The sequence below is a fragment of the Salmo salar genome, chromosome 18 (assembly GCF_965601325.2).
Source record: "Salmo salar chromosome 18, fSalSal1, whole genome shotgun sequence".
Taxonomy (NCBI): Eukaryota; Metazoa; Chordata; class Actinopteri; order Salmoniformes; family Salmonidae; genus Salmo; species Salmo salar.
In genome coordinates this window covers 79,406,161-79,432,246 of record NC_138308.1, presented here as the reverse complement: position 1 = coordinate 79,432,246, position 26,086 = coordinate 79,406,161, and the positions used below count along the sequence as shown (strand labels likewise).

The 26,086-nt window shown below is 43.9% G+C and overlaps 1 protein-coding gene across 3 annotated transcripts in view; it reads right to left on the bottom strand.

Annotated features, from left to right (window-relative positions):
* The window catches only part of LOC106577771 (neuroligin-2), a 314,603-nt gene that overhangs the window by 88,516 nt on the left and 200,001 nt on the right, over nt 1–26,086 (bottom strand). For all 3 annotated transcript variants that reach the window (XM_045701405.2, XM_045701404.2, XM_014156101.3), the window contains one exon: nt 24,780–24,929. In XM_045701405.2, coding sequence (XP_045557361.1) covers nt 24,780–24,929 — 150 coding nt within the window. The remainder of the gene's footprint in view (nt 1–24,779; nt 24,930–26,086) is intronic.

Genomic DNA, 26,086 nt, shown 5'->3' with positions numbered 1-26,086 from the left:
AAGAGAGAGAGCGGGCTGGAGGGAGAGAGACAGAGAGAGGGAGAGAGGGAAAAGGAGAGCAAGAGGCTGCATGGGAGGGAGGGAGCGAGTGAAGGAGAGACAGAAAGACAGAGGGAGGGAGAGAGGAACAATGGTTGGCAGAGAAGGAGAGCAAGAGGCTGGGAGGGAGAGAAAGAGGTAGACAGAGGGGGAGTGAAGGAGAGGAGAAGTGAGTTAGTGTCTCAAGGGAGCACGCCACAGTCATTCCTAGAGAGTGAGGAGGAGGAGGAGGAGGGGGAATGGGAGTCTCTCCTGGCCTTACACCTGCTGATGCTGCTGACTGTCTGGGGTCTGGAGGGCTATACTTCTCATGAGGCACAGAGACATTCACACACACACACACACACACACACACACACACACACACACACACACACACACACACACACACACACACACACACACACACACACACACACACACACACACACACACACACACAAAACAACAACAAGATCTTATAGTTTTCCTTTGAAATTCAAAGCATTACGAATGAACGTCTATTTTTGACGCATTAATTCAGCGTGGTTACAGAGTTAATTCCGCGTGGTTACAGGGTTAAAACATAAACAACTCAAAGGGTTAAGTTTAGGTATTAATTCCGAGTGGTTACGGTTAGGGCTATGGGTTGGGGAAGGCTTACAACTAAACAATAATTCAAATCCATCAAGTATCATCAAGTATTCTCACGGTCTAAGTAGCGCGCTCTGGCTCTCAGCATCACAAGTTCGCATCCAGTGCTGTGCAATTGTTTTTCTTTTTTTTTGTGAGTGCAGAGGAAGGCATATATTGACGTTCTCAGGACCTTTCCAAACGTCTGAAATCACCATCTATTTCTAGTGATCAGGTTGCACAGACACACAAAAAAACCGCACACGCAACCCACACACACACACACACACACACACACACACACACACACACACACACACACACACACACACACACACACACACACACACACACACACACACACACACACACACAGTGTACAGAATCATATGCTTCATACATGAATAAAAAATGTGTTCATGGCTTACTGTAAAGAGCAAAACACACACGTTCTTCTACATCTGCACTGCTGCTGTTTGGGGTTTTAGGACTGGGTTTCTGTATAAGAACATTGTGACATCTGCTGATATAAAAATGGCTTTATAAATACATTTGATTTGACACACTGTATATAGACACTAAATGGTGTGTGTGTGTTTTTTCTGTGTGTGTGTTTCTGTATATGTGTGAAAAAAAATCCTTTATAAAATGACAATAAAAGAATAAGCATCTGTTTGTCTAATGTATTTTTGTTTCTCATGGAGATTTGGCTAATATTGCCCACTTCACTGAACATTTCAATTTTCAAGCATATTGTGAATTTAATACATACACTAAAACTACACTTATACGTAAAGACACATATGTAAACTACAGAATAAAAATTGCAATATGTGCAGTAAACAGTGAAATCCATTCACTCTCACATGTTGCTGTCTTAAAATATATTCATCAGAGAATGCAGTGTCATCATTAAAACAATCATCTTCTCTAAGTGCAATGTTTTCACTCATAAAAAATAAAGACAACAAAAAAAAAGAATCAGATCTTAAAAGCCCAAATTGGGCTGTAGTCAATTTACGGCTTCGTCTAGTTTGAAGACGCAAGGTAAAAATCTGGCCAAGCTGTCAGACTGACTGCCAAATTCAATTAGTCTTCGACCATCTTATATCTGTTCAAAACACACAGCCAACACAACCAACACAGCCCCACAAATATTACATGTTAACGTTCAAGAGTTAATTACTTGCTTTTGTTCAACTTGTTTCTAAACTGAAAATAGATCATTGGAATACAGTGTACAACAAGTATTGCAGAGATTGGTTTCAGAAGACGGAATACAAGTCAACCTAAAACCTCTTACTCAGTGAAGTTGTATCAGACATTTTCAGAGGCATTTCTCGAGTCGTTTTTTAGAATTCTCTCCAGTCAGCCAATTAATGAATACATTTGTTTAATTCCAATTAGAAAACAGAGGGATGAGAGAGGAAGGTCATAGAGGATTATCAGAGAGGGCCAGCTTAGAAGACCATGACTGGTAGAGTGGAGAAGAAGTACGTGTGTGTGTGTGTGTGTGTGTGTGTGTGTGTGTGGTGTGTGTGTGTGTGTGTGTGTGTGTGTGTGTGTGTGTGTGTGTGTGTGTGTGTGTGGTGTGTGTGGGGGCTTGGTAATGAAGACAGAGATATACATAGATTGCCACAGTACAGCAGTCACAGGCTAGAATACATTAGTAGGTAAAGAGGGATTACTTAATCTCTATGGACAGGGGGTAAACCACAGCACACAGCAGAGTGGAGGGATACACATCCTTCAGAGCGTCATCACACGCCAACCTCCAACCAACAACACCGCCTGTGTCTAAGCCTATCTCTTCTACCAATCACACTGTAGGCGTCCTGTCATTCTGCAAGCTGATTGGCTCACAGAGCCGATTCCCCGCGACAGGGTGCCAAGTTGAATAAGCATTCTCATCATTGGTTGTTTTTACAGTGGCTGCATTCATTACCCATGCTCCACAGAGACAGAGTATTGTACTATGAACAAACACTGACATTAGGAAGCTTAGAAAGCCACAACGGCAGCATTGTTAGACTAATGGTTAAGTAACCGAATGAGACCTATATATTCTGGTTACAACAATACATTCTCCATTGAGACACTACTGCAGTCCTCTTCATAATGAACCATATGCCCCGACTGCCTGGACAGGGGCAGTATATGCAGTGTGTGTGTGTGTGTGTGTGTGTTTATAATTACATGTGTAATGTATAGCTGTGTACAGACAGTGAACTAGAGGGATATAAAGTGTCTACACAGCAAATTAACACCAATCATCATTATGGTCTTCTATTGTTTCTGCCCACTCAAGTGTGTGTGTGTGAGAAAAGTTTGGACACACCTACTCATTCAAGGGTTTTTCTTTATTTTTACTATTTTCTACATTGTAGAATAATAGTGAAGACATCAAAACTATGAAATAACACATATGGAATCATGTTGTAACCAAAAAAGTGTTAAACAAATCAAAATATATTTTAGATTTGAGATTCTTCAAAGTAGCCACCTTGTGCCGTGATGACAGCTTTGCACACGCTTGGCATTCTCTCAACCAGCTTCATGAGGTAGTCACCTGGAATGCATTTCAATTAACAGGTGTGCCTTGTTAAAAGTTAATTTGTGGAATTTCTTTCCTTCTTAATGCGTTTGAGCCGATCAGTTGTATTGTGACAAGGTAAGGGTGGTATACAGAAGATAGCCCTATTTGGTAAAAGACCAAGTCCATATTATTACATTTTGGTAATTTAGCAGACGCTCTTATCCAGAGCGACTTACAGTAGTGATTGGATACATTTCATACATTTTTTTCCCCCCGTACTGGTCCCCCGTGGGAATTGAAGCCACAACCCTGGTGTTGCAAACACCATGCTCTACCAACTGAGCCACACAGGACGAACATGGCAAGAACTGCTCAAATTAGCAAAGAGAAACGACAGTCACCATTACTTTAAGACATGAAGGTCAATCAATGCAGAAAATGTGGCTTTTATGAGGACCGCCACAGGAAAGGAAGACCCAGAGTTATCTCTGCCTCAAAAATCTCAGCCCAAATAAATGCTTCACAGAGTTCAAGTAACAGACACATCTCAACATCAACTGTTCAGAGGAGACTGTGTGAATCAGGCCTTCATGGTCGAATTTCTGCAAAGAAACCACTACTAAAGGACACCAATAAGAAGAAGAGACTTGCTTGGGCCAAGAAACACGAGCAATGGACATTAAACCGTTGGAAATCTGTCCTTTGGTTTGATGAGTCCAGATTTGAGATTTTGGTTCCAACCGCCGTGTGAGACGCAATGTAGGTGAACGGATGATCTCCGCATGTGTGGTTCCCACCGTGAAGCATGGAGGAGGTGTGATGGTGTGGGGGTGCTTTGCTGGTGACACTGTCTGTGATTTATTTAGAATTCAAGGCACACTTAACCAGCATGGCTACCACAGCATTCTGCAGCGATACGGCATCCCATCTGGTTTGGGCTAAGTGGATCTATCATTTATTTGTCAACAGGACAATGACCCAACACACCCCCAGGCTGTGTAAGGGCTATTTGACCAAGAAGGAGAGTGATGGAGTGCTGCAGCAGATGACTTGGCCTCCACAATCACCTGACCTCAACTCAATTGAGATGGTTTGGGATGAGTTGAACCGCAGAGTGAAGGAAAAGCAGCCAACAACTGCTCAGCATATGCGGGAACTCCTTCAAACCCATTGGAAAAGCCTTCCAGGTGATTCAGGCTGTATCACATCCGGCTGTGATTGGGAGTCCCATAGAGCGGCGCACAATTGGCCCAGCGTCGTCCGGGTTTGGCCGGGGTAGACCGCCATTGTAAATAAGAATTTGTTCTTAACTGACTTGCCTAGTTAAATAAAGGTTAAAACATTTTTTAAATGTATAAAGCTGGTTGAGAGAATGCCAAGAGTGTGCAATGCTGTCATCAAGGCAAAGGGTGGCTACTTTGAAGAATCAAAAATATATTTAGATTTATTTAACACTTTTTTGGTTACTACATGATTCCCTATGTGTTTTCATAGTTTTGATGTCTTCACTATTATTCTACAATGTAGAAAATAGTAAAAATAAAATAAAAACCCTTGAATGAGTAGGTGTGTCCAAACTTTTGACTGGTACTGTGTATGCACATGTATATGTAACTGAGTCCTGCTTTTCTACTGTGTGTGCGTATGTGTGTGTGTGTGTGTGTGTGTGTGTGTGTGTGTGTGTGTGTGTGTGTGTGTGTGTGTGGGTGGGTTGCGTGTGCGGTTTTTTTGTGTGTCTGTCTACTCCACTGCTCTGCGGTTTTCCTGCTCTCCAAACGCAACACACCGCAAAGACAAACATTGAGCAAACGAACCAGAAGGTATCCTCTATCCTTCCCTTTAGGTTAGACTAACTAACGGGGGCTCCTTTAGACAGCCTGATTGGCAACCAGTTGGTTCCTCCTAGATTCACCAGTTAATTAGTTCATTAGCTCCAACAGCTTGCTAATGAGATGACTGTGCTGCCTGGTGCCTGGTGAAGAGAGAGGAGAGTCAGAAATCCACAGGTGTGTAACACACACACAGACACACACAACTGCGTGCACACACACACACACACACACACTCTCTCTCTACATGTTTCATCATATAACTGTTCCAATTTCACAGAAGCCCAGAGGTTTAAAGTCTGAATTGAAAGATCCCCCATATCCCTTCTTAATGTGAGCCCAGCATCAAATCCTATCAACTTCTAACCTGCCATCTGCTTTACATTTGGCAGCCTGTGGGCCGGAATACCAATACCTGCAGGGAGAGTGTGTGTGTTCGTGTTTGTGTATTTCATGCATGTATGTGTACGTGGAGTGAGTGAATAAGTATGTGTGTGTGTTTGTGTGAGTGGTGTGTGCGTGGTGTGTGCGTGTGTGTGTGTGTGGTGTGTGTGTGTGTGTGTGTGTGTGTGTGTGTGTGTGTGGCGTGCGTGCGTGCGTGTGTGTGTGTGTATGTGCGCAAGAGGTGTTTGTGTTAGTGTTGCCACGATACCAGAATTATGACTTTGATACAGATACCAGGTGTGGTATCACAATACTCCATGCCAAAACAATACCGTGGGAAAAATAGAAAGCGGGATTGAAGGACTGATTTATTTTCACTCTCAAAATATGTTTTGTTTTATAGAAAAATTACAAAGTCCAACATCAGAGGACAACTTTTGAGGTCTGGGAACAAAAAATCTAAGAAATGTAGATATTTGACTTACCCTCAAGTGCACATATACTTGGCACTGTTGTTTGGTTAGTTGTGTTTCCATAGCATACATGTGATGGAGTTTACAAAACAAATGGCCACTGGATTGATGCACATAATAATAGTATTTTATTACATTTCTATAGTGCTTTTCATAACAATCCCAAAGCGCTTCAAAAGCAAAAAACAACCAGTACATCATTATGAGTAGCCTATCTATAACCAGGTCAACCAGTACATCATTATGAGTAGCCTAGCTATAACCAGGTCAACCAGTACATCATTATGAGTAGCCTAGCTATAGTCAGGTCAACCAATGGAGGCCAAGTCTTTGAGTTCATGCATCCTCCAAAGACGGAGAGGGACAGTTCATGGCTTGATCAGAGGAAGGTGGTCAGGGAGATGGTTGATGAAGAGTCTGGTGACCATCATGTAAAGGGGAACCAGTCTGAGAACCAGTCTGAGTCGTGTATCTACTGGACTTCTCTTCCTTCAAAATGTATGGCACCCACTTGGGTGATGCCTCAGCAGCTCTGGGTGCCAGAAAGCTCACCACTCACAGTTCAGAGTAGTAGCCCCAGTAGTCGTCCTCACTACGAGCCCTCTTCCTCAGCTCTGCATTCCTCTGCCTCAGCTCTGCATTCCTCTGCCTCAGCTCTGCATTCCTCTGCTGCATCTCCCATTCCTCTCAAGCTTCAGGTGACTCTTCAATTTATGTTTTCAAACGATCAGGAACCAGCAGCCAGGTGAAAAAAAAGGTGGTACAATGTCCACTAGGAAACAGGACTGCCTTAAATGAGTATTAAATGAATGTTAAAGTTCCCTTAAAACATGCCAAAACCCCTTAATATGAATGAAATCATCCTTAAATTAAACAATTGGCCTCTTAAAAGGCAAAAGCGGACCCATTAAAAATACCTTCATTTCAATTGTTGGTCAGTGCCCTTTATTTTTTAATTTAAGGGCACATCAAGGATATCAGGAAACGTATCCTTAATAACACCTTACTACAAAATGTTTGATAGCTCCCTTGCTTTTGGGGTTTAAGGAGAGATTAAGGGATATATGGAGCAATCCTTTAATTATAAATTAATTGAGATTGCTTTTGTTTATCCTTACAATTTCAGATTAAGTGCAGATTAAGAAACACATGGCGCTTCTTAAAAATACTGCATCCTTTTGACTAATGATGGGACTGCACTTTGTGCGAAAACCACAAGCGCACGTTTCTTTTTTAAACTATTGACGTCATGCACGAGAACAGATCTCCTCGTGAATGTGGATTTAGTGGTGACAGTTTACACCGTTTGTTAGAAAGCAAGACAATGAGTAACAATGGACATCGAGACCAATAATAAAACGTCATGTAAACTAACTCTATTTTAAAAAGCTGCCAAATTTTTTTGTTGGCTAGCTAGCTAGCCAACAATCTAACCATAACTAGCCAGTTAGGCAACAGCTAGCAAGCTAACGTCTGCCTTTGAATCTAAAGAGCATTTAGCTAGCTAGACTAGTTAAGTTAGACTACAGTTAGCTAGCTTCTCCTGAAGTCATCTGGTCCATGTTATACAGTAAGACCTATGAGAAGTACAGAGGTTTGACAGCAGATGCATTGAGGGACAGTTGGCAGAGAACCATCCTCAAATTGCTGATGCTCTTCACAGTGAGTTTGACTAACTTTAGTCAGAACTGGAGTTGCTAGCAGCCATAAGTTTGCTACCTAGCAAACGTTAAGAGAAAGAGGCAATGTAAAACATATTTTTCTGGTATTGGTATATGTTAATTATTTCCCAGGCCAGGCTGTCACAGCGGACGACCTGCTGGAAATGGATGCTGGTGATATCCTGCTGGTCTTTCCCAACAATAAAGACTGAATTTAGCTGTTTGCTTGGTATACCAATTTGCAGAGTAACAAATCAGCAGAGGACTGCATCAAGTCCAAGAAAGGAGAAATAAAATAAAATTATACAACCAGCCACAGTATTTATTTGATCATTTCAATAGATGCATCTAATTTAGAAGACAATTTGCCTTTAATATTTTCAGTTTGTCTCCTGTCTCTTGTTTTATGGCAATTCTAAGATGACAGCAAGGAGGGAGAGGACCGCCACAGAGCGTCACCATGAGTACGAATATTAATGTAGTTATGGAAGATTATACAAGGGGTAGTTCCGACCTCTCAATCTGATTGGTTAAGAGTCATTGGTTATTCATGATATACCATACCCTCTTTATGGTTACCATGAGTTATTGCTTTGTTTAACAATGTGTTAGTGTTTTAATCGAATTCCGCTTAAATTGTTTTGAAATGTATGTTACTCTCAACAAACCTGCCAAAATCTTGAAAAGGGATCATTAAAGGTAACAGGTCATTTTAACATTTTGTTTCATCTGCTTGATGAACAAACACCTACTACTAGTCTACTCTCTGTTTCCTCCAGGATTTCTTTGTAGCAGTGGGGGCAGTTTTCATTTAAAAACCAATGCATTCAACAGAGTAGCGATAAATGATAAATGCGCTTTTCTGTGCACGGACCCTGTTGATTTTAACAGGTCCTATTTCATTCATTACTGGAATCTGAAAACGGAGACACTTTGTTTCAATAATACATATGAGCCTTTCTCTTGAAAAGAATGGAGCAAATCTCATTTCAAGATGTAGCCTAGAAAATATTTTTTTTGCAGTCGCCGCGCATATATAGCAGTGGCGGGCCGCCGCTACCAAATAAGTGTGGAGGAAACACTGGGTCTACTTTTAGTAACCTGTTGAAATAACGTCCAGTTAATTTTCCTTTTTTTCAAACACAGCTAAATACATCTCCACAAAGCTGAGGCTAATTAATGTCACCCAAGACTTCAGGAGGAAATATGTGCATTTGGTGCCCAGACCTTTATGTCAAGACCAAGTCAGCAATTTTTTTCTGTTATTAAAATAATTCAATTTCATTATAACAGTTGTAAAGCAACGTGAACAAGACTACAAATTTTAACACAACCACTGTATCTGTGTTGTGTCTGTTTTACTGGAGGGACAGAATCTGTGGTGGAAAAGCACTTGTGTGCACCCTGAAACTAGATGAGAGGGAGTGAAAGAGAGAAGGAGGAGAGGGGAAGAGAGGAGAAGGAAAGGAGAAGAGAGAAGAGAGAGGGGAAGAGAGGAGAGAGAGAGAAGAGGAGAGAGAGGGGAAGAGATAGTGAGGGATAGGGAAGAGAGGATGGGGAGAGGGAGAGGGAAGAGAGGAGGGGGAGAGGGAAGAGAGGAGAGAGAGAGAGGGGAAGAGAGGAGAGAGAGAGGAAGAGATATTGAGGGAGTGAAAGAGAGGAGGAGAGGGGAAGAGAGGAGACAGAGGGGGGAAGAGAGGAGAGAGAGGGGGAAGAGAGGAGAGGGGGAAAGAGAGAAGGGGGAGAGGGGAAGAGATAGAGTAGAGCAGAGAACAGGGGAAGAGAGGAGAGGGAGGGGGAAGAGAGGAGTGCGAGGGGGGAACAGAACGTGTAGAGATAGAGGAAGAAAGAGTAGAAAACTGAGAGAGAGAAGGTGAGGTCAGAGCCCCCCAAAAGCATTTAAGCCCATTTCAGGGAAGTACCCTGTAAATCAATTCTGATGAATTCAATTTGAGACTATGTATTTTATTTTATTAGAATCTAAAGGATAGAGTATCACTGGTGTTTTTTTTTATTATTTAAAGTGCACCTTACTTGGAAAACTTAAGCATATGTACATATCCATTTTGCATCTTAAAATATCCTTGATTTTTCTCTTTAATGGTTTAAATTGAGCAATTAAGGGAAATGAAGGTGAAATATCCATGATTTGTAAGGGGTGAACCCCCTGAAAACCCCATACAACAGCCCTTAATTAGGGTTTACAGGGTTTTAAGGCAAAACGTAACTTAAATACATGTGGTTTCAGTGGCATTTTACCCCCTTAAATACCCTGTAAACCTGTTTAAGGGGTGTTGAAAGGTGTTTTGATAACTTAAAAAACACCTGGTTTTGCACAGAATTTACCTTAATTTGATAAATTAAGGACAAGTTAATGCACACATTCAGGGGTACTGAAATTCTATTAAGGTTGGTTTAATGGAACACCACACACTTTCCCTCTTTCTCACTTTTTCAATACAGTGGATAAAAAGGGGTATGCCAGGTGTACTCTCTGCCTGAAAGAGATCAATTATGCCAACAAACGGTATCATGCTCTGCTGGCACATTGTAGAACAGATGTCCACAGGCAGAAAGTGTACAATGTAATAATGTGTAGCCCGAAGATATTTCTTTTGTTGTGTTGAACAGTAACACTTGTGTGTGAGTGAGGAGGAATTATTGAATTTTTTTACTCAGAGAACGTTATTTTTGCACACATGTAGCCTTGTGCACTTGATCGATGTCTACTGTAGTGGCCACTATAATAGAGCAAAAATAGAATGTCTGTTTGTTTCATTCTATTTCTACTTTAAGATGGTTTTTTCCCCCAAGTGCAATATTTAGATGTGTGTGGTCACAAGCGTTCTATTACAAAATCTGTCATGGCTAACTGCAATATTAGTGGATTGTTTTTTCTCAAAAGTGTAATTTGCACTAAAGTCTAGGCAACAAATAACACTGGATTGCTTTCGGTACATTTTTTAGCTGTGGTTCACATCGGGGCCACAAGTAGCCTAGTAGTTAGAGTGTTGGACTATTAACTGAAAGTTTGCTGGATCGAATCCCCAAGCTGACAAGGTAAAAATCTGTTGTTCTGCCCCTGAACAAGGCAGTTAACCCACTGCTCCCCTGTAGGCCGTCATTGTAAATAGGAATGTGTTCTTAACGGACTTTCCTAGTTAAATAAATGTTCAATTTAAAAATGTGTATTTAAGAACATTAAGCACTTTTTATTTTACACACAAAGACTGATCATGTAGCTTGTATTCTTTGTTAGTTAAAACATGTATTTCCCCCCAGCAGGGATTCTTTGCATGTTTCAGTGGGAGAAAAAAAAGTCTCACCTTTTTGGGCTCTCACCAGTTTGCATCCCTGCCAGATGCATCATTCGAACAAAAACAATTAGCCAGATAGCTAGCTAGCCAAGACAAAATGAGTTGACCTGCCAGTCCATCTGCAAATCTGTGTGTCAAAGTCACCAGAAATACCCAATGCAACTCAATGTTATCAAAAACAAAACAGCTGATAAAATAAAAACAAAATTAAAAACACTTAAAAATGATTAAATATGTACATATTTACCTGAGCTCTCTGCTTAGGCTGCCATGACAACTACAGAACTAATCATGATTCTGCCAGGTAGACATAAACTACTTTGTAGTTAACATTTAATTGAGAAGGTTTTTGGGAAAGCCTTTCCATCTACTAGAAGACAGTTATCAATAGCATCGCTAACGGCTACACAAAGTGGTAGACACACGAGCACCATACACTCACACAGACAGGGGCATTCCATTGCCGGTTCCTCTTCAGATAGTTGGAGGGAATACGAGTCACTGACGCATTATGTTCATGTCTTATGATAAACTAGGAATATGAATTCATTTGAGAATCATTTCAAACCATTTAGTTGATTTCTAAACGTGAGACACGTTTAATAGAACTGAAAGTAACTCAATTCTATTACCAAACCGTTTTTCATGTTGTAGTGTAAAAGAGTATCGGAGTTTTGTGTTACCGTGCAACACTAGTTTGTGTACATAATTTAACTCCACAATTTAACCTGGTTTAATTACAGCACTGCTTTGTCCGTGTAATCACCTAGGTGTGATTTGTATAAAGGTGTGTGTGTGTGTGTGTGTGTGTGTGTGTGTGTGTGTGTGTGTGTGTGTGTGTGTGTGTGTGTGTGTGTGTGTGTGTGTGTGTGTGTGTGTGTGTGTGAGGCCGGGTAAAGGGTATAATTACAGCTGTGTATCTGAGAAACCCATAGCGTGTCCTCTGTATGGAGGAGCAGGTGGTGGAGCGCAGGGGGGCAGAGGGGGCATGCCTCTGGTCACGGCCAACCACGGAGATGCTGTACCTGGGGAGACGGAGTAAGGGGCAGGCTGGAGCAGAGGCTGGAGCACGGAGCGACAGAAAGATAGCTAGGGCAGAGGAGAGAGAGAAAGAGAGAGAGAAAGAGCAGGTGTGGCCTGGCCCTAGAAGCTCTCCGAACAGCTGTTACTAGGCTGGAGAGGGATGAGGGACAGCTTGTGTGTGCAACGCATGAGTAACTTTCCATCCTCCGTCCCGTCCTTAGCTGTCTGGCTATCGTCAGCCTTGTGATCTGTAGGTCTATGTATGTCTGGTGTCCTCTTCTCTCTACTGTATATTATATGGAGGGTTATCATGAGTTAAGTCGGGAGGGGTCTTTCCCTGTCAATCATAGTAGCCCCAACCAATCACGCGGCAGCCATTGGTCACATACTTGACCTTGTCCTTCAGCTCTCAATATGCAAGTGAGTGTTATTACCAATTGTTAATGTCTGTGTGTGTGTCTGTGTGTGTGTGTGTGTCTGTGTGTGTGTGACATGACTAATGCACACATTTGGCCGCATACAAACACATACGTACACACTCTCTCTCTCTCTCTCTCTCTCTCTCTCTCTCTCTCTCTCTCTCTCTCTCTCTCTCTCTCTCTCTCTCTCTCTCTCTCTCTCTCTCTCTCTCTCTCTCTCTCTCTCTCTCTCTCTCTCTCTCTCTCTCTCTCTCTCTCTCTCTCTCTCTCTCTCTCTCTCTCTCTCTCTCTCTCTCTCTCTCTCTCTCTCTCTCTCTCTCTCTCTCTCTCTCTCTCTCTCTCTCTCTCTCTCTCTCTCTCTCTCTCTCTCTCAGCCCCAGCCCCAGCCCCAGCCCCAGCCCCAGCCCCAGGTGTTAGGTAGCATAGTGAGGCTGATGGGTCATAGCAGTGGTGATGGCCGGGTGGAGGTCTGGGAGAGAGAGCGGGGGAGCTGATCCCAACTGTGGCCCAGTGGAGCTGCACTTTATGGGGGCCAGAGAGGGAGAGAGACAGCTGGATCTCCAACAGAGAGTCAGGGGAGAACCAGGGGAAAACAGCCAGGATAGGAGAGAGGGAGGCAGGGGAGAGAGGGGGAGGCAGGGGAGTGAGAGGGAGGCAGGGGAGAGAGGGTGAGACAGGGTAATAGTGTGAGGAAGGAGAGGTGATGGGGTGAATGATCAGACGCTCAGGATTTTCTAGTCCTGCGTTGAAGCTGTAGTAGCCCATGACACTAGCTATGCTTACAATGTAAACACATGGAAATGAAAAACTGTTTACTCATAATGTATATCTGTGGTGATAAGTCACATTAAAAGTCATCCACAACTAGCTCAATAGTATCGAGGTTACTATGTACACAGCCACAAACCAGAGGCCATAGGCTACAGGAGGGTTGTGTCCCAAATGGCATGCTATTCCCTATATAGTGCACTACATTTGTGTGCAGCTCTATGGGCCCTGGTCAAAAGCAGTGCACTTCATAGGGAATAGGGTACCATTAGAGACACACACTAGCTTACAGTCTGACTTGTTAATGGGACATAGAAAGAGCTCACCATCTAACAGTCCAGGGGATGATTCAGTGAGTGTCAGTCTCTAGTTGTGATGTACAGTATGTACCATGTAGCTCCACTTAGAAAGACAAGGTGTTGGAGATGTGATACATAATCTCACTCATCGGTCATCATTTAGACTGGACACTGAGGGAGACAGGGACAGAGAAATGGAGCGACACTGAGGGAGACGGGGACAGAGAAATGGAAGGACACTGAGGGAGACGGGGACAGAGAAATGGAAGGACACTGAGGGAGACGGGGACAGAGAAATGGAGCGACAGTGAGGGAGACGGGGACAGAGAAATGGAAGGACACTGAGGGAGACGGGGACAGAGAATTGGAAGGACACTGAGGGAGACGGGGACAGAGAAATGGAGCGACAGTGAGGGAGACGGGGACAGAGAAATGGAAGGACACTGAGGGAGACGGGGACAGAGAAATGGAAGGACACTGAGGGAGACGGGGACAGAGAAATGGAAGGACACTGAGGGAGACGGGGACAGAGAAATGGAAGGACACTGAGGGAGACGGGGACAGAGAAATGGAAGGACACTGAGGGAGACGGGGACAGAGAAATGGAAGGACACTGAGGGAGACGGGGACAGAGAAATGGAGTGACAGTGAGGGAGACGGGGACAGAGAAATGGAGTGACAGTGAGGGAGACGGGGACAGAGAAATGGAGGGACCTTGAAGGAGACAGGGACAGAGAAATGGAGGGACAGTGAGGAGAACAATTAGGGTGGAAAGAATGAAAGGATGAGAGAAACAGAACAACAGACTGGGTCTAAAGAGGGTGGAGGGGAGAAGAGATGGAGGAGAATAGGAGCGAGATAAGGGAGGAGTAGGGAGGGGAGGGGAGAGGAGAGAAAGAAGGTAAAGGAGAGGGGGAGAAAGGGAAGGTAGAGGAGAGGAAAGGAAAGGAGAGGAAGAATAGAGAGGAGAAGAAAGGCACGGTAGAGGAGGAAAGGAGAGGAAGAATAGAGGAGAGGAAAGGGAAGGTAGAGGAGAGGACGGGGACACTCAGAGGTGAAAGTGTCAGGTGAACAATGGAGGGGAGCGACAGACGTGACATCAGCGGCGGGAGAAAAGGGAGCGGAGGGAAGTAATCGTGCATGTGCCCGTGTCTGTGTGTGTCTTCATGTGTGGGTGTCTCATTCAGGCCAGCGGAGGTGCTAATCTCTTCTCCCAGAAAACAAATCTGCCTAGTTATTACTGTCATCTCTCTCGGCTTTTCTGCATCCTCCTTCCTGTCCTTTTCCAGACCTATCCCTCGTTCTCAGTTACACTCTGTTCTCTCTCCATTTCATCTACCTCGCTCCATCTCTCAGCCCAGTCAATAGGACTTTGGCTTATCAAGTCTGCCCGGGGTTGCCATGGAAACGGCCCGGATGGTCTGGGTTAGGAAGAAGAACAGGTGTGTGTGTGTGTGTGTGTCTGTAGAGGAAGGTTTTGGGAGTTCTCTCTGCTGGCGTCTTAATATCTCCTCCAGTCCTGTCAGGACAGATTTCACAACAGTCTGGTCCATAGAACTCATTGTCACAGACACACACACACACACACACACACACACACACACACACTGAGAGACTCCCAACTACAGCATGGAGATAGCCTTTCTCTCACTAGGTAGTGTCCTGAATACGAATTCAGTTGACGCTGCGGTGTGTGCGTTCGTGTGTGTGTCTGCGCCGATATTCTGGATGGGATACCATCACCAGACCTTTGAACAGAATGTCTGTGGGTAATGGTAAGTGTATTCTGTGTGTGTGTGTCCCTGTTCTGGCCCATATTGTATAATTGAGAATGAATGTGTGCTTCACTGCAGATTTAAAAAGCAGCTCTGCAGGATTTATTTTTAGCATCACAGGCAAATGCAGCCTCTCTCGTCTCTCCTTTCCCCCTCTCTTCTCTCCCTCTCTCCCACTACCCCCTCCATCTCATCTCTTTCACTCTCTTTTCTCATCTCTCAATGCTTTCTCGTCCCCTCTGTCCATTCATCTCTTCTCTCTCTGTCCACACACACACACACACACATACACACACACGCACACGCCTAAATGCAAACATGACACGAGCTTAACATCCTGTCTCCTTTTCTCGTCTACAAAGTTTGTCTCTAAATAGATGATTTCTCTCTACATCCATCTCTTTCTCTCAGAAGAGTCCCAGATCCCATAGAGGTAGTGGATTTAAAATAAAAAATCTCGCTCCAGTTGAAGTGACGTACGTACTGTACGTATGTGTCACTAAGGCAACACAGAGGCAAGGGTCACGCGCTAGCTCGACAGGCGCTAGTCACACAGCAGCGCTATGAGGAATTCCCTCAGGGTAGACCCAGGCAGGGCAGCTAGTGTGCTACAGTGCTAACAGTAATGCTAAAAGCTGTTAACATATTCCTATGTGGCTTGTGTTGGAATGTCAGCCAGTGTAGCGCTAACCAGTTATTGTAAAGGTAAGGGCTATTAACATACAGTTGAAGTCTGAAGTTTACATACACCTTAGCCAAATACATTTAAACTCCGTTTTTCACAATTCCTGACATTTAATCCTAGTAAAACTTCTCTGTCTTAGGTCAGTTAGGATCACCACTTTATTTTCAGAATGTGAAATGTCAGAATAGTAGAAAGAATGATTTATTTCAGCTTTTATTTCTTTCATCAAATTCCCAAGTTTACATACACTCAATTAGTATTTGGTAGCATTGCCTTTAAATTGTTTAACTTGGGTCAAACGTTTCGGGGAGCCTTCCACAAGCTTCACACAATAAGTTGGGTGAATTTTGGCCCATTCCTCCTGACAGAGCTGGTGCAACTTAGACAGGTTTGTAGGCCTCCTTGCTCACACATGCTTTTTCAGTTCTGCACACAAATTGTTCTATAGGATTGAGGTAAGGGCTTTGTGATGGCCACTCCAATACCTTGACTTTGTTGTCCGTAAGCAATTTTGCCACAACTTTGGAAGTATGCTTGGGGTCATTGTCCAAGTTTTAACTTCCTGTCTGATGTGTTGATGTTGCATCAATATATCTACATAAATTTCCATGATGCCATCTATTTTGTGAAGTGCACCAGTCCCTCCTGCAGCAAAGCACACCCACAACATGATGCTGCCACTCCTGTTCTTCACGGTTGGGATGGTGTTCTTCAGCTTGCAAGCTTCCCCCTTTTTCCTCCAAACATAATGATGGTCATTATGGCCAAACAGTTCTATTTTTGTTTCATCAGACCAGAGGACATTTCTCCAAAAAGTATGATCTTTGTCCCCATGTGCAGTTGCAAACTGTAGTCCGGCTTTTTTATTGTGGTTTTGGAGCAGTGGCTTCTTCCTTGCTCAGCGGCCTTTCAGGTTATGACGATATAGGACTCATTTTACCGTGGATATAGATACTTTTGTACCTGTTTCCTCCAGCATCTTCACAAGGTCCTTTGATTTGTTCTGGGATTGATTTGCACTTCTTGCACCAAAGTACGTTCATCTCTAGGAGACAGAACGTGTCTCCTTCCTGAGCGGTATGACGGCTGCGTGGTCCCATGGTGTTTATACTTACGTACTATTGTTTGTACAGATGAACGTGGTACCTTCAGGCATTTGGAAATTGCTCCCAAGGATGAACCAGACTTGTGGAGGTCTACAATTCTTCATCTGAGGTCTTGGCTGATTTCTTTAGATTTTCCCATGATGTCAAGCAAAGAGGCACTGAGTTTGAAGGTAGGCCTTGAAATACATCCACAGGTACACCTCCAATTGACTTGAATGATGTCAATTAGCCTATCAGAAGCTTCTAAAGCCATGACATCATTTTCTGGATTTTCCAAGCTGTTTAAAGGCACAGTCAACTTAGTGTATGTAAACTTCTCTCCCACTGGAATTGTGATACAGTGAATTATAAGTGAAATAATCTGTCTGTAAAAATGTTTTGAAAAATGACTTGTGTCATGCACAAAGTAGATGTCCTAACCGACTTGCCAAAACTATAGTTTGTTAACAAGAAATGTGTGGAGTGGTTGAAAAACGAATTTTAATGACTCCAACCTAAGTGCATGTAAACTTCTGACTTCAACAGTATGTATGAGCTTCCTACATGGGTGTCCATTCTGTGGCTTGTGTATTGAAAAGTAGCGCTAGCTATATTGCGATAGCCACTGTATAGACCAAGCCAGTGTAGCGCTTTAACACTAAAATGCTACTGTGAAGCTAAAAGCAACAAAGAGCCATTCTTCTTTGAATTTCCACACTCTGGCGCCAGGCTACTGTAGCTTAGTAGTGTGGCGTAATTACCGTGGTATTACTGTGGTAATCGCCATTGTCCCTGGCGACCAGATGCTGGGTCATGGCTTCAATCAGAGAGTCGGAGGGATGGAGGTGAGGGGTTTGTTCTCTCTCTCTCTCACACACACTCACACACACACACACACACACACACACACACACACACACACACACACACACACACACACACACACACACACACACACACACACACACACACACACACACACACACACACACACACACACAAAAAAAAAACACACACAAAACACACACACACATACTGTAGTTTTAATCAATGTTCCAGACAGAGGGGGGGGGGGGGTTGAGAGGTGTTTTAAATCAGAGACTAGAGTCAGAGATCGAGCCGGGTAAAACATGACATCACACAGACAGACACTGGTACAGGGAGATGAGGGAAGGAGGGCATAGAGGACGTGTGATTAAACTCACCTGGTCAGAGATGGATGTGGAGACTGGGAGAAATATAAGCGCTGGAGCTGGTGATGTTTCAAAACCATGAAGGCCACCGTATATGTTATATAATGTAGCTAATGTTATGGGGGGAGTTGAATGGCATACAGCTAATGTTATGGGGGAATTGAATGGTATACAGCTAATGTTATGGGGGAATTGAATGGTATACAGCTAATGTTATGGGGGGAATTTAATGGCATACAGCTAATATTATGGGGGAGAATTGAATGGTATACAGCTAATATTATGGGGGAATTGAATGGTATACAGCTAATGTTATGGGGGGAATTGAATGGTTTGCAGCTAATGTTATGGGGGGAATTGAATGGTATGCAGCTAATGTTATGGGGGGAATTGAATGGTATGCAGCTAATGTTATGGGGGGAATTGAATGGTATGCAGCTAATGTTATGGGGGGAATTGAATGGTATGCAGCTAATGTTATGGGGGGAATTGAATGGTATGCAGCTGATGTTCAAAGGGGATGTATTGTAGGGTATACAGCTAATATTATGGGGGGGAGTTGAATGGTATGCAGCTAATGTTATGGGGGGAATTGAATGGTATGCAGCTAATGTTATGGGGGAATTGAATGGTATGCAGCTAATGTTATGGGGGGAATTGAATGGTATGCAGCTAATGTTATGGGGGGAATTGAATGGTATACAGCTAATGTTATGGGGGAATTGAATGGTATGCAGCTAATGTTATGGGGATGTATTGTAGGGTATACAGCTAATATTATGGGGGGGAGTTGAATGGTATGCAGCTGATGTTCAAAGGGGATGTATTGTAGGGTATACAGCTAATGTTGCGAGGGATGTACTGTAGGGTATACAGCTAATATTACGAGGGGTGTATTGTAGGGTATAAAGCTGATGTTATGGGGGATGTATTGTAGGGTATACAGCTAATGTTATGGGGGATGTATTGCAGGGTATACAGCTAATGTTATTGGGGGTGTATTGCAGGGTATACAGCTAATGTTATGGGGGGTGTATTGCAGGGTATAAAGCTAATGTTATGGGGGTGTATTGCAGGGTATACAGCTAATGTTATGAGGGGTGTATTGCAGGGTATACAGCTAATGTTATGGGGGGTGTATTGCAGGGTATACAGCTAATGTTATGGGGGGTGTATTGCAGGGTATACAGCTAATGTTATGGGGGGTGTATTGCAGGGTAGGGCTCAACTGAAGCTGGGATAAATCACCAGACACTAGACATGTTGTTTCAGAGACAAACCTAGGTGCAGTGATCACTCAGGCTCTAAGTGAAAGTCAGGATTCACCCTAAAATGGTCTGTACCACTGTAACAGCAGCACAACAGGAGTGGGAAGGAGCCAGGTTAACACAGGAAGAACTGGTCACAGCAACCCCACTGACTGACAGGGACTCTACCCTTCATTTACCCAACACCGATGTGTGTGTGTGTGTGTGTGTGTGTGTGTGTGTGTGAGAGAAAGAGAGAATAACACAGGGATGAACACACACACAAGCTCATGAACGCACGCACACACAAAGGCCCTAGGTTACGCAAATGTTACTGCACTCCTTCTGTATTAATAATTAACATACAGGCCATTCCTAATCACCATGTTCAGTGTCTGAACTGAGAACACACACAGAGCCTTACAACCTCCTACAATATTTAGGATGGACACATACACACACACAGATCCGCATGCACGTACACAAACACATACTAATTTCACATTAATATGTCATTCATCGCATTGGACATATGAAATAAAGTGAAATTATGTCAAATAAATGGTCAAATCATCAACTTTGTGTGTGTGTGTGTGTGTGTGTGTGTGTGTGTGTGTGTGTGTGTGTGTGTGTGTGTGTGTGTGTGTGTGTGTGTGTGTGTGTGTGTGTGTGTGTCTCTATAAAACTGACAGTTACAGGTAGTGTATGATACAGGCAGCGTTCAGATTTCTCAGCTGCTTTTCTAAGCATTATTGTGTCTGTTGTTGTTACATTAAAAACCTGTCTCCTCCCCTTCATCTACGCCTGTCTCCTCCCCATCATCTACGCCTGCCTCCTCCCCGTCATCTACACCTGTCTCCTCCCCTTCATCTACACCTGTCTCCTCCCCTTCATCTACACCTGTCTCCTCCCCTTCATCTACAGCTGTCTCCTCCCCGTCATCTACACCTGTCTCCTCCCCTTCATCTACACCTGTCTCCTCCCCTTCATCTACAGCTGTCTCCTCCCCGTCATCTACACCTGTCTCCTCCCCGTCATCTACACCCGTCTCCTCCCCTTCATCGACGCCTGTCTCCTCCCCTTCATCTACACCTGTCTCCTCCCCTTCATCTACACCTGTCTCTCCTCCCCGTCATCTACACCTGTCTCCTCCCCTTCATCTACACCTGTCTCTCCTCCCCGTCATCTACACCTGTCTCCTCCCCTTCATCTACAGCTGTCTCCTCCCCGTCATCTACACCTGTCTCCTCCCCTTCATCTACACCTGTCTCCTCCCCTTCATCTACGCCCGTCTCCTCCCCTTCATCTACACCCGTCTCCTCCCCTTCATCGACGCCTGTCTCCTCCCCTTCATCTACGCCCGTCTCCTCCCCTTCATCTACACCTGTCTCCTCCCCTTCATCTACACCCGTCTCCTCCCCTTCATCGACGCCTGTCTCCTCCCCTTCATCTACGCCTGTCTCCTCCCCTTCATCTACACCTGTCTCCTCCCCTTCATCTACGCCCGTCTCCTCCCCTTCATCGACGCCTGTCTCCTCCCCTTCATCTACGCCCGTCTCCTCCCCTTCATCTACACCTGTCTCCTCCCCTTCATCTACACCCGTCTCCTCCCCTTCATCGACGCCTGTCTCCTCCCCTTCATCTACGCCCGTCTCCTCCCCTTCATCTACACCTGCCTCCTCCCCGCCATCTACACCTGTCTCCTCCCCTTCATCTACACCTGTCTCCTCCCCTTCATCTACACCTGTCTCCTCCCCTTCATCTACACCTGTCTCCTCCCCTTCATCTACACCTGTCTCCTCCCCGTCATCTACACCTGTCTCCTCCCCGTCATCTACACCCGTCTCCTCCCCGTCATCTACACCTGTCTCCTCCCCTTCATCTACACCTGTCTCTCCTCCCCGTCATCTACACCTGTCTCCTCCCCTTCATCTACACCTGTCTCCTCCCCTTCATCTACACCTGTCTCCTCCCCTTCATCTACGCCCGTCTCCTCCCCTTCATCTACACCTGTCTCCTCCCCTTCATCTACACCTGTCTCCTCCCCTTCATCTACACCTGTCTCCTCCCCTTCATCTACGCCCGTCTCCTCCCCTTCATCTACACCTGTCTCCTCCCCTTCATCTACACCTGTCTCCTCCCCGTCATCTACACCTGTCTCTCCTCCCCGCCATCGACGCCTGTCAACTCCCCTTCAACAAGTGACATCAATAAGGGATCATAGCTTTCACATGGTCAGTCTATGTCATGGAAAGATGTCCTAATGTTTTGTACACTCAATGAATATCTCTATTACAGTACCCTATGGGCTGATTTCAAAAGTTTCATCACAGTGTGATTGGCCTTAATAAAGTACAGCATGCATCACAGTGTGATAGGCCTTAATAAAGTACAGCATGCATCACAGTGTGATAGGCCTTAATAAAGTACAGCATGCATCACAGTGTGATAGGCCTTAATAAAGTACAGCATGCATCACAGTGTGATAGGCCTTAATAAAGTACAGCATGCATCACAGTGTGATAGGCCTTAATAAAGTACAGCATGCATCACAGTGTGATTGGCCTTAATAAAGTACAGCATGCATCACAGTGTGATAGGCCTTAATACAGCATGCATCACAGTGTGATAGGCCTTAATAAAGTACAGCATGCATCACAGTGTGATAGGCCTTAATAAAGTACAGCATGCATCACAGTGTGATAGGCCTTAACCTGTTAGGGCTAGGGGGCAGCATTTGCACGTCTGGATAAAAAAAATGTACCCGATTTAATCTGGTTACTAATCCTACCCAGTAACTAGAATATGCATATACTTATTATATATGGATAGAAAACACTCTAAAGTTTCTAAAACTGTTTGAATGGTGTCTGTGAGTATAACAGAACTCATTTGGCAGGCAAAACCCTGAGACATTTTCTGACAGGAAGTGGATACCTGATGTGTTGTATTGACTTTAAACCTATCCCATTGAAAAACACAGGGGCTGAGGAATATTTTGGCACTTCCTATTGCTTCCACTAGATGTCACCAGCCTTTACAAAGTGTTTTGAGTCTTCTGGAGGGAGATCTGACCGAACAAGAGCCATGGAACGATGATGTCCCATTAGACACCTGGCGCACGAGTTCATGTTGGGTACCCTCGTTCCAATACGTTATAAAAGAGTATGCATTCGTCCACCTTGAATATTATTCATGTTCTGGTTAAAAAAGGCCCTAATGATTTATGCTATACAACGTTTGACATGTTTGAACGAACGGAAATATATTTTTTCCCCTCGTTCATGACGAGAAGTCCGGCTGGCTTAGATCATGTGCAAACAAGACGGAGATTTTTGGACATAAATGATGAGCTTTTTTGAACAAAACTACATTCGTTATGGACCTGTGATACCTGGAAGTGACATCTGATGAAGAGAATCAAAGGTAATGGATTATTTACATAGTATTTTAGATTTTAGATCTCCCCAACATGACGTCTAGTCTGTATCGCAACGCGTATTTTTCTGGGCGCAGTGCTCAGATTATTGCAAAGTGTGATTTCCCAGTAAGGTTATTTTTAAATCTGGCAAGTTGATTGCGTTCAAGAGATGTAAATCTATAATTCTTTAAATGACAATATAATATTTTACCAATGTTTTCTAATTTTAATTATTTAATTTGTGACGCTGACTTGACTGCCGGTTATTGGAGGGAAACGATTTCCTCAACATCAATGCCATAGTAAAACGCTGTTTTTGGATATAAATATGAACTTGATAGAACTAAAAATGCATGCATTGTCTAACATAATGTCCTAGGAGTGTCATCTGATGGAGATTGTAAAAGGTTAGTGCATCATTTTAGCTGGTTTTATGGTTTTGGTGACCCTGTCTTTGACTTGACAAAACATTACACACAACTCTTGTAAATGTACTGTCCTAACATACTCTAAATTTATGCTTTCGCCGTAAAACCTTTTTGAAATCGTAAAACGTGGTTAGATTAAGGAGATGTTTATCTTTCAAATGGTGTAAAATAGTTGTATTTTTGAAAAATTTGAATTTTGACATTTATTTGGATTCAAATTTGCCGCTCTTGAAATGCACCTGCTGTTGATGGAGTGCACCACGGGTGGCACGCTAGCGTCCCACCTAGCCCATAGAGGTTAATAAAGTACAGCATGCATCACAGTGTGATTGGCCTTAATAAAGTACAGCATGCATCACAGTGTGATAGGCCTTAATAAAGTACAGCATGCATCACAGTGTGATTGGCCTTAATAAAGTACAGCATGCATCACAGTGTGATAGGCCTTAATAAAGTACAGCATGCATCACAGTGTGATAAGCCTTAATAAAGTACAGCATGCATCACAGTGTGATAGGCCTTAATAAAGTACAGCATGCATCACAGTGTGATAGGCCTTAATAAAGTACAGCATGCATCACAGTGTGATAGGCCTTTTTTTCACCTTTTTTTAACCAGGTAGGCCAGTTGAGAACAAGTTCTCATTTACAACTGCGACCTGGCATGCAGTTGCATCACAGTGTGATAGGCCTTAATAAACCGACTCGATTTTTATCTACTTCTATTTTTGTAAGATGAAATATAAGTGATATATGTTCTGTTGCTCTGCTCTGCTCTGCTCTGATGTGCTCTGCTCTGATCTGTTCTGCTCTGATCTGATCTGTTCTGCTCTGCTCTGATCTGCTCTGCTCTGCTCTGCTCTGATGTGCTCTGATGTGCTCTGCTCTGATCTGATCTGCTCTGATCTGCTCTGCTCTGCTCTGCTCTGATCTGCTCTGATGTGCTCTGCTCTAATCTGATCTGCTCTGCTCTGCTCTGATCTGATGTGCTCTGCTCTGCTCTGCTCTGCTCTGATCTGCTCTGCTCTGATCTGCTCTGCTCTGATGTGCTCTGCTCTGATCTGCTCTGATGTGCTCTGCTCTGATCTGCTCTGCTCTGATGTGCTCTGCTCTGCTGTGATGTGCTCTGCTCTGCTCTGCTCTGCCCTGCTCTGCTCTGCTCTGATGTGCAGTTAAAGTGAAAAATAGGGAAGTATATTTCTGACCCTATAAAGATGCCTGGGCCAACTTTAATTTGCATGACTATGCCTCGCTCCAATATTTCTGTCTTGTAAAAATAACTATATTTACAGGGAGCACCCTCTGACTCTGTCTACACACAGAGCACTTGCATCAGACCAGATCAATGGATGCCAAGCCTTACATCAGAGGAACTCTGCAGACAAGAGCAATCAACAGTGGAATTCGGTGTAGAAACCTTGGAGAACACAGAAAGGATGGGAGATATTTCCTCTGTATTGCATTTCTCCTTCAAAATCTTTTCCCATCACCACTTGGAGGAAATCGTCTATTTCAGATAACTGGGAAACAATGTGTGTGTGTGTGTGGGTGTGTGTGTGTAGATACAGAACTAAATAAGATCTTACCGAGCACGCCCAGACGATAGTTCATAGAGACCACGATGACGTTGCCGTAGGCGGCGAGGACGCTGGCGTCAAACATGTTTCCGGTTCCTTCCATGTAGGAGCCGCCGTGAATGAACAGCATCACCGGCTTCTTCCTGCGGTCACGGATGTCTTCAGACACACCACACACACACACACACACACACACACACACACACACACACACACACACACACACACACCCCCCCCGGAGAAGAAGAGTGAGAGAGTAGAAAAAGAAAGTCAATGAATGTTCCTCCATCAAGAGCAAAGAACAACTTTCAGCCATACCTGTAGAATCAATACCATAATATCAGAGAGTGACAATGGGATATATTGGATGATGCGTGGTGGTTTAGTAGATCTGTGAGTCTAATGGGGACATGGGTGTATAGGGGCTTTCAGACACCGTTTATAAAGTGGTGGTAGTGTGCGGGGTGTGAAATACAACTTTCAGCACCACACAAATAATGCACAGTTCCCTGATCCACTCTGTGTCTGGTAGCCTGTCTGCCTCACCGCTCCCAGAATTCAATTTGCAACACAATGCTGGAACGTGTGCGCTGAGAGTCGGGAAGCAAGTTCAGGGAGGGATTGTTCTAATAAATAAACGTAACGTAATACAAAACAAGAGACCACGAACAACGCATGAAACTGAAACAAAACAATGACTCCTGGGGAAGGAACCAAAGGGAGTGACATATATAGGGCAGGTAATCAGGGAAGTGATGGAGTCCAGGTGAGTCTGACGACGCTCAGGTGCGTGTAACGATGGTGACAGGTTTGCGCCATAACGAGCAGCCTGGTGACCTAGAGGCCGGAGAGGGAGCACACATGACAAATGCAAAACGCTAAAAATATATTCTCTTGATTTAAAACATTTCCAACCCGAAATTGTTCTGATCCGCAAGACGACCCGCGGGTTGAAATAATGTTTTCATTACCCCTGCCAGCTGATTTTTTTTTCAGGTCAACCATGGTGAACTGCGGATATCCGACCCAATGCAGGACTCTAGTCTCAGTGTCTGTGTCTGTCTGTCTGTGTGTGGTTTGGTTTTACTATCCTTGTGGGTACTAGAAGTCCTCACAAGGATAGTAAAACAAGGACAATCGGACAAGTGGGGACATGTCGCCGGTCCCCACAAGGAAAAAGGCTATTTTAGGCTTAAGTTTAGGGTTAGAATTAGGCTTTGGGGTTAGGTTTACGGTTAGGAGTAAGAGTTAGGTTTAGTTTTAGAGTTAGGGGTTAAGATTAAGGAAAACTAGTGTCTAGCACTGGGATTGAACAC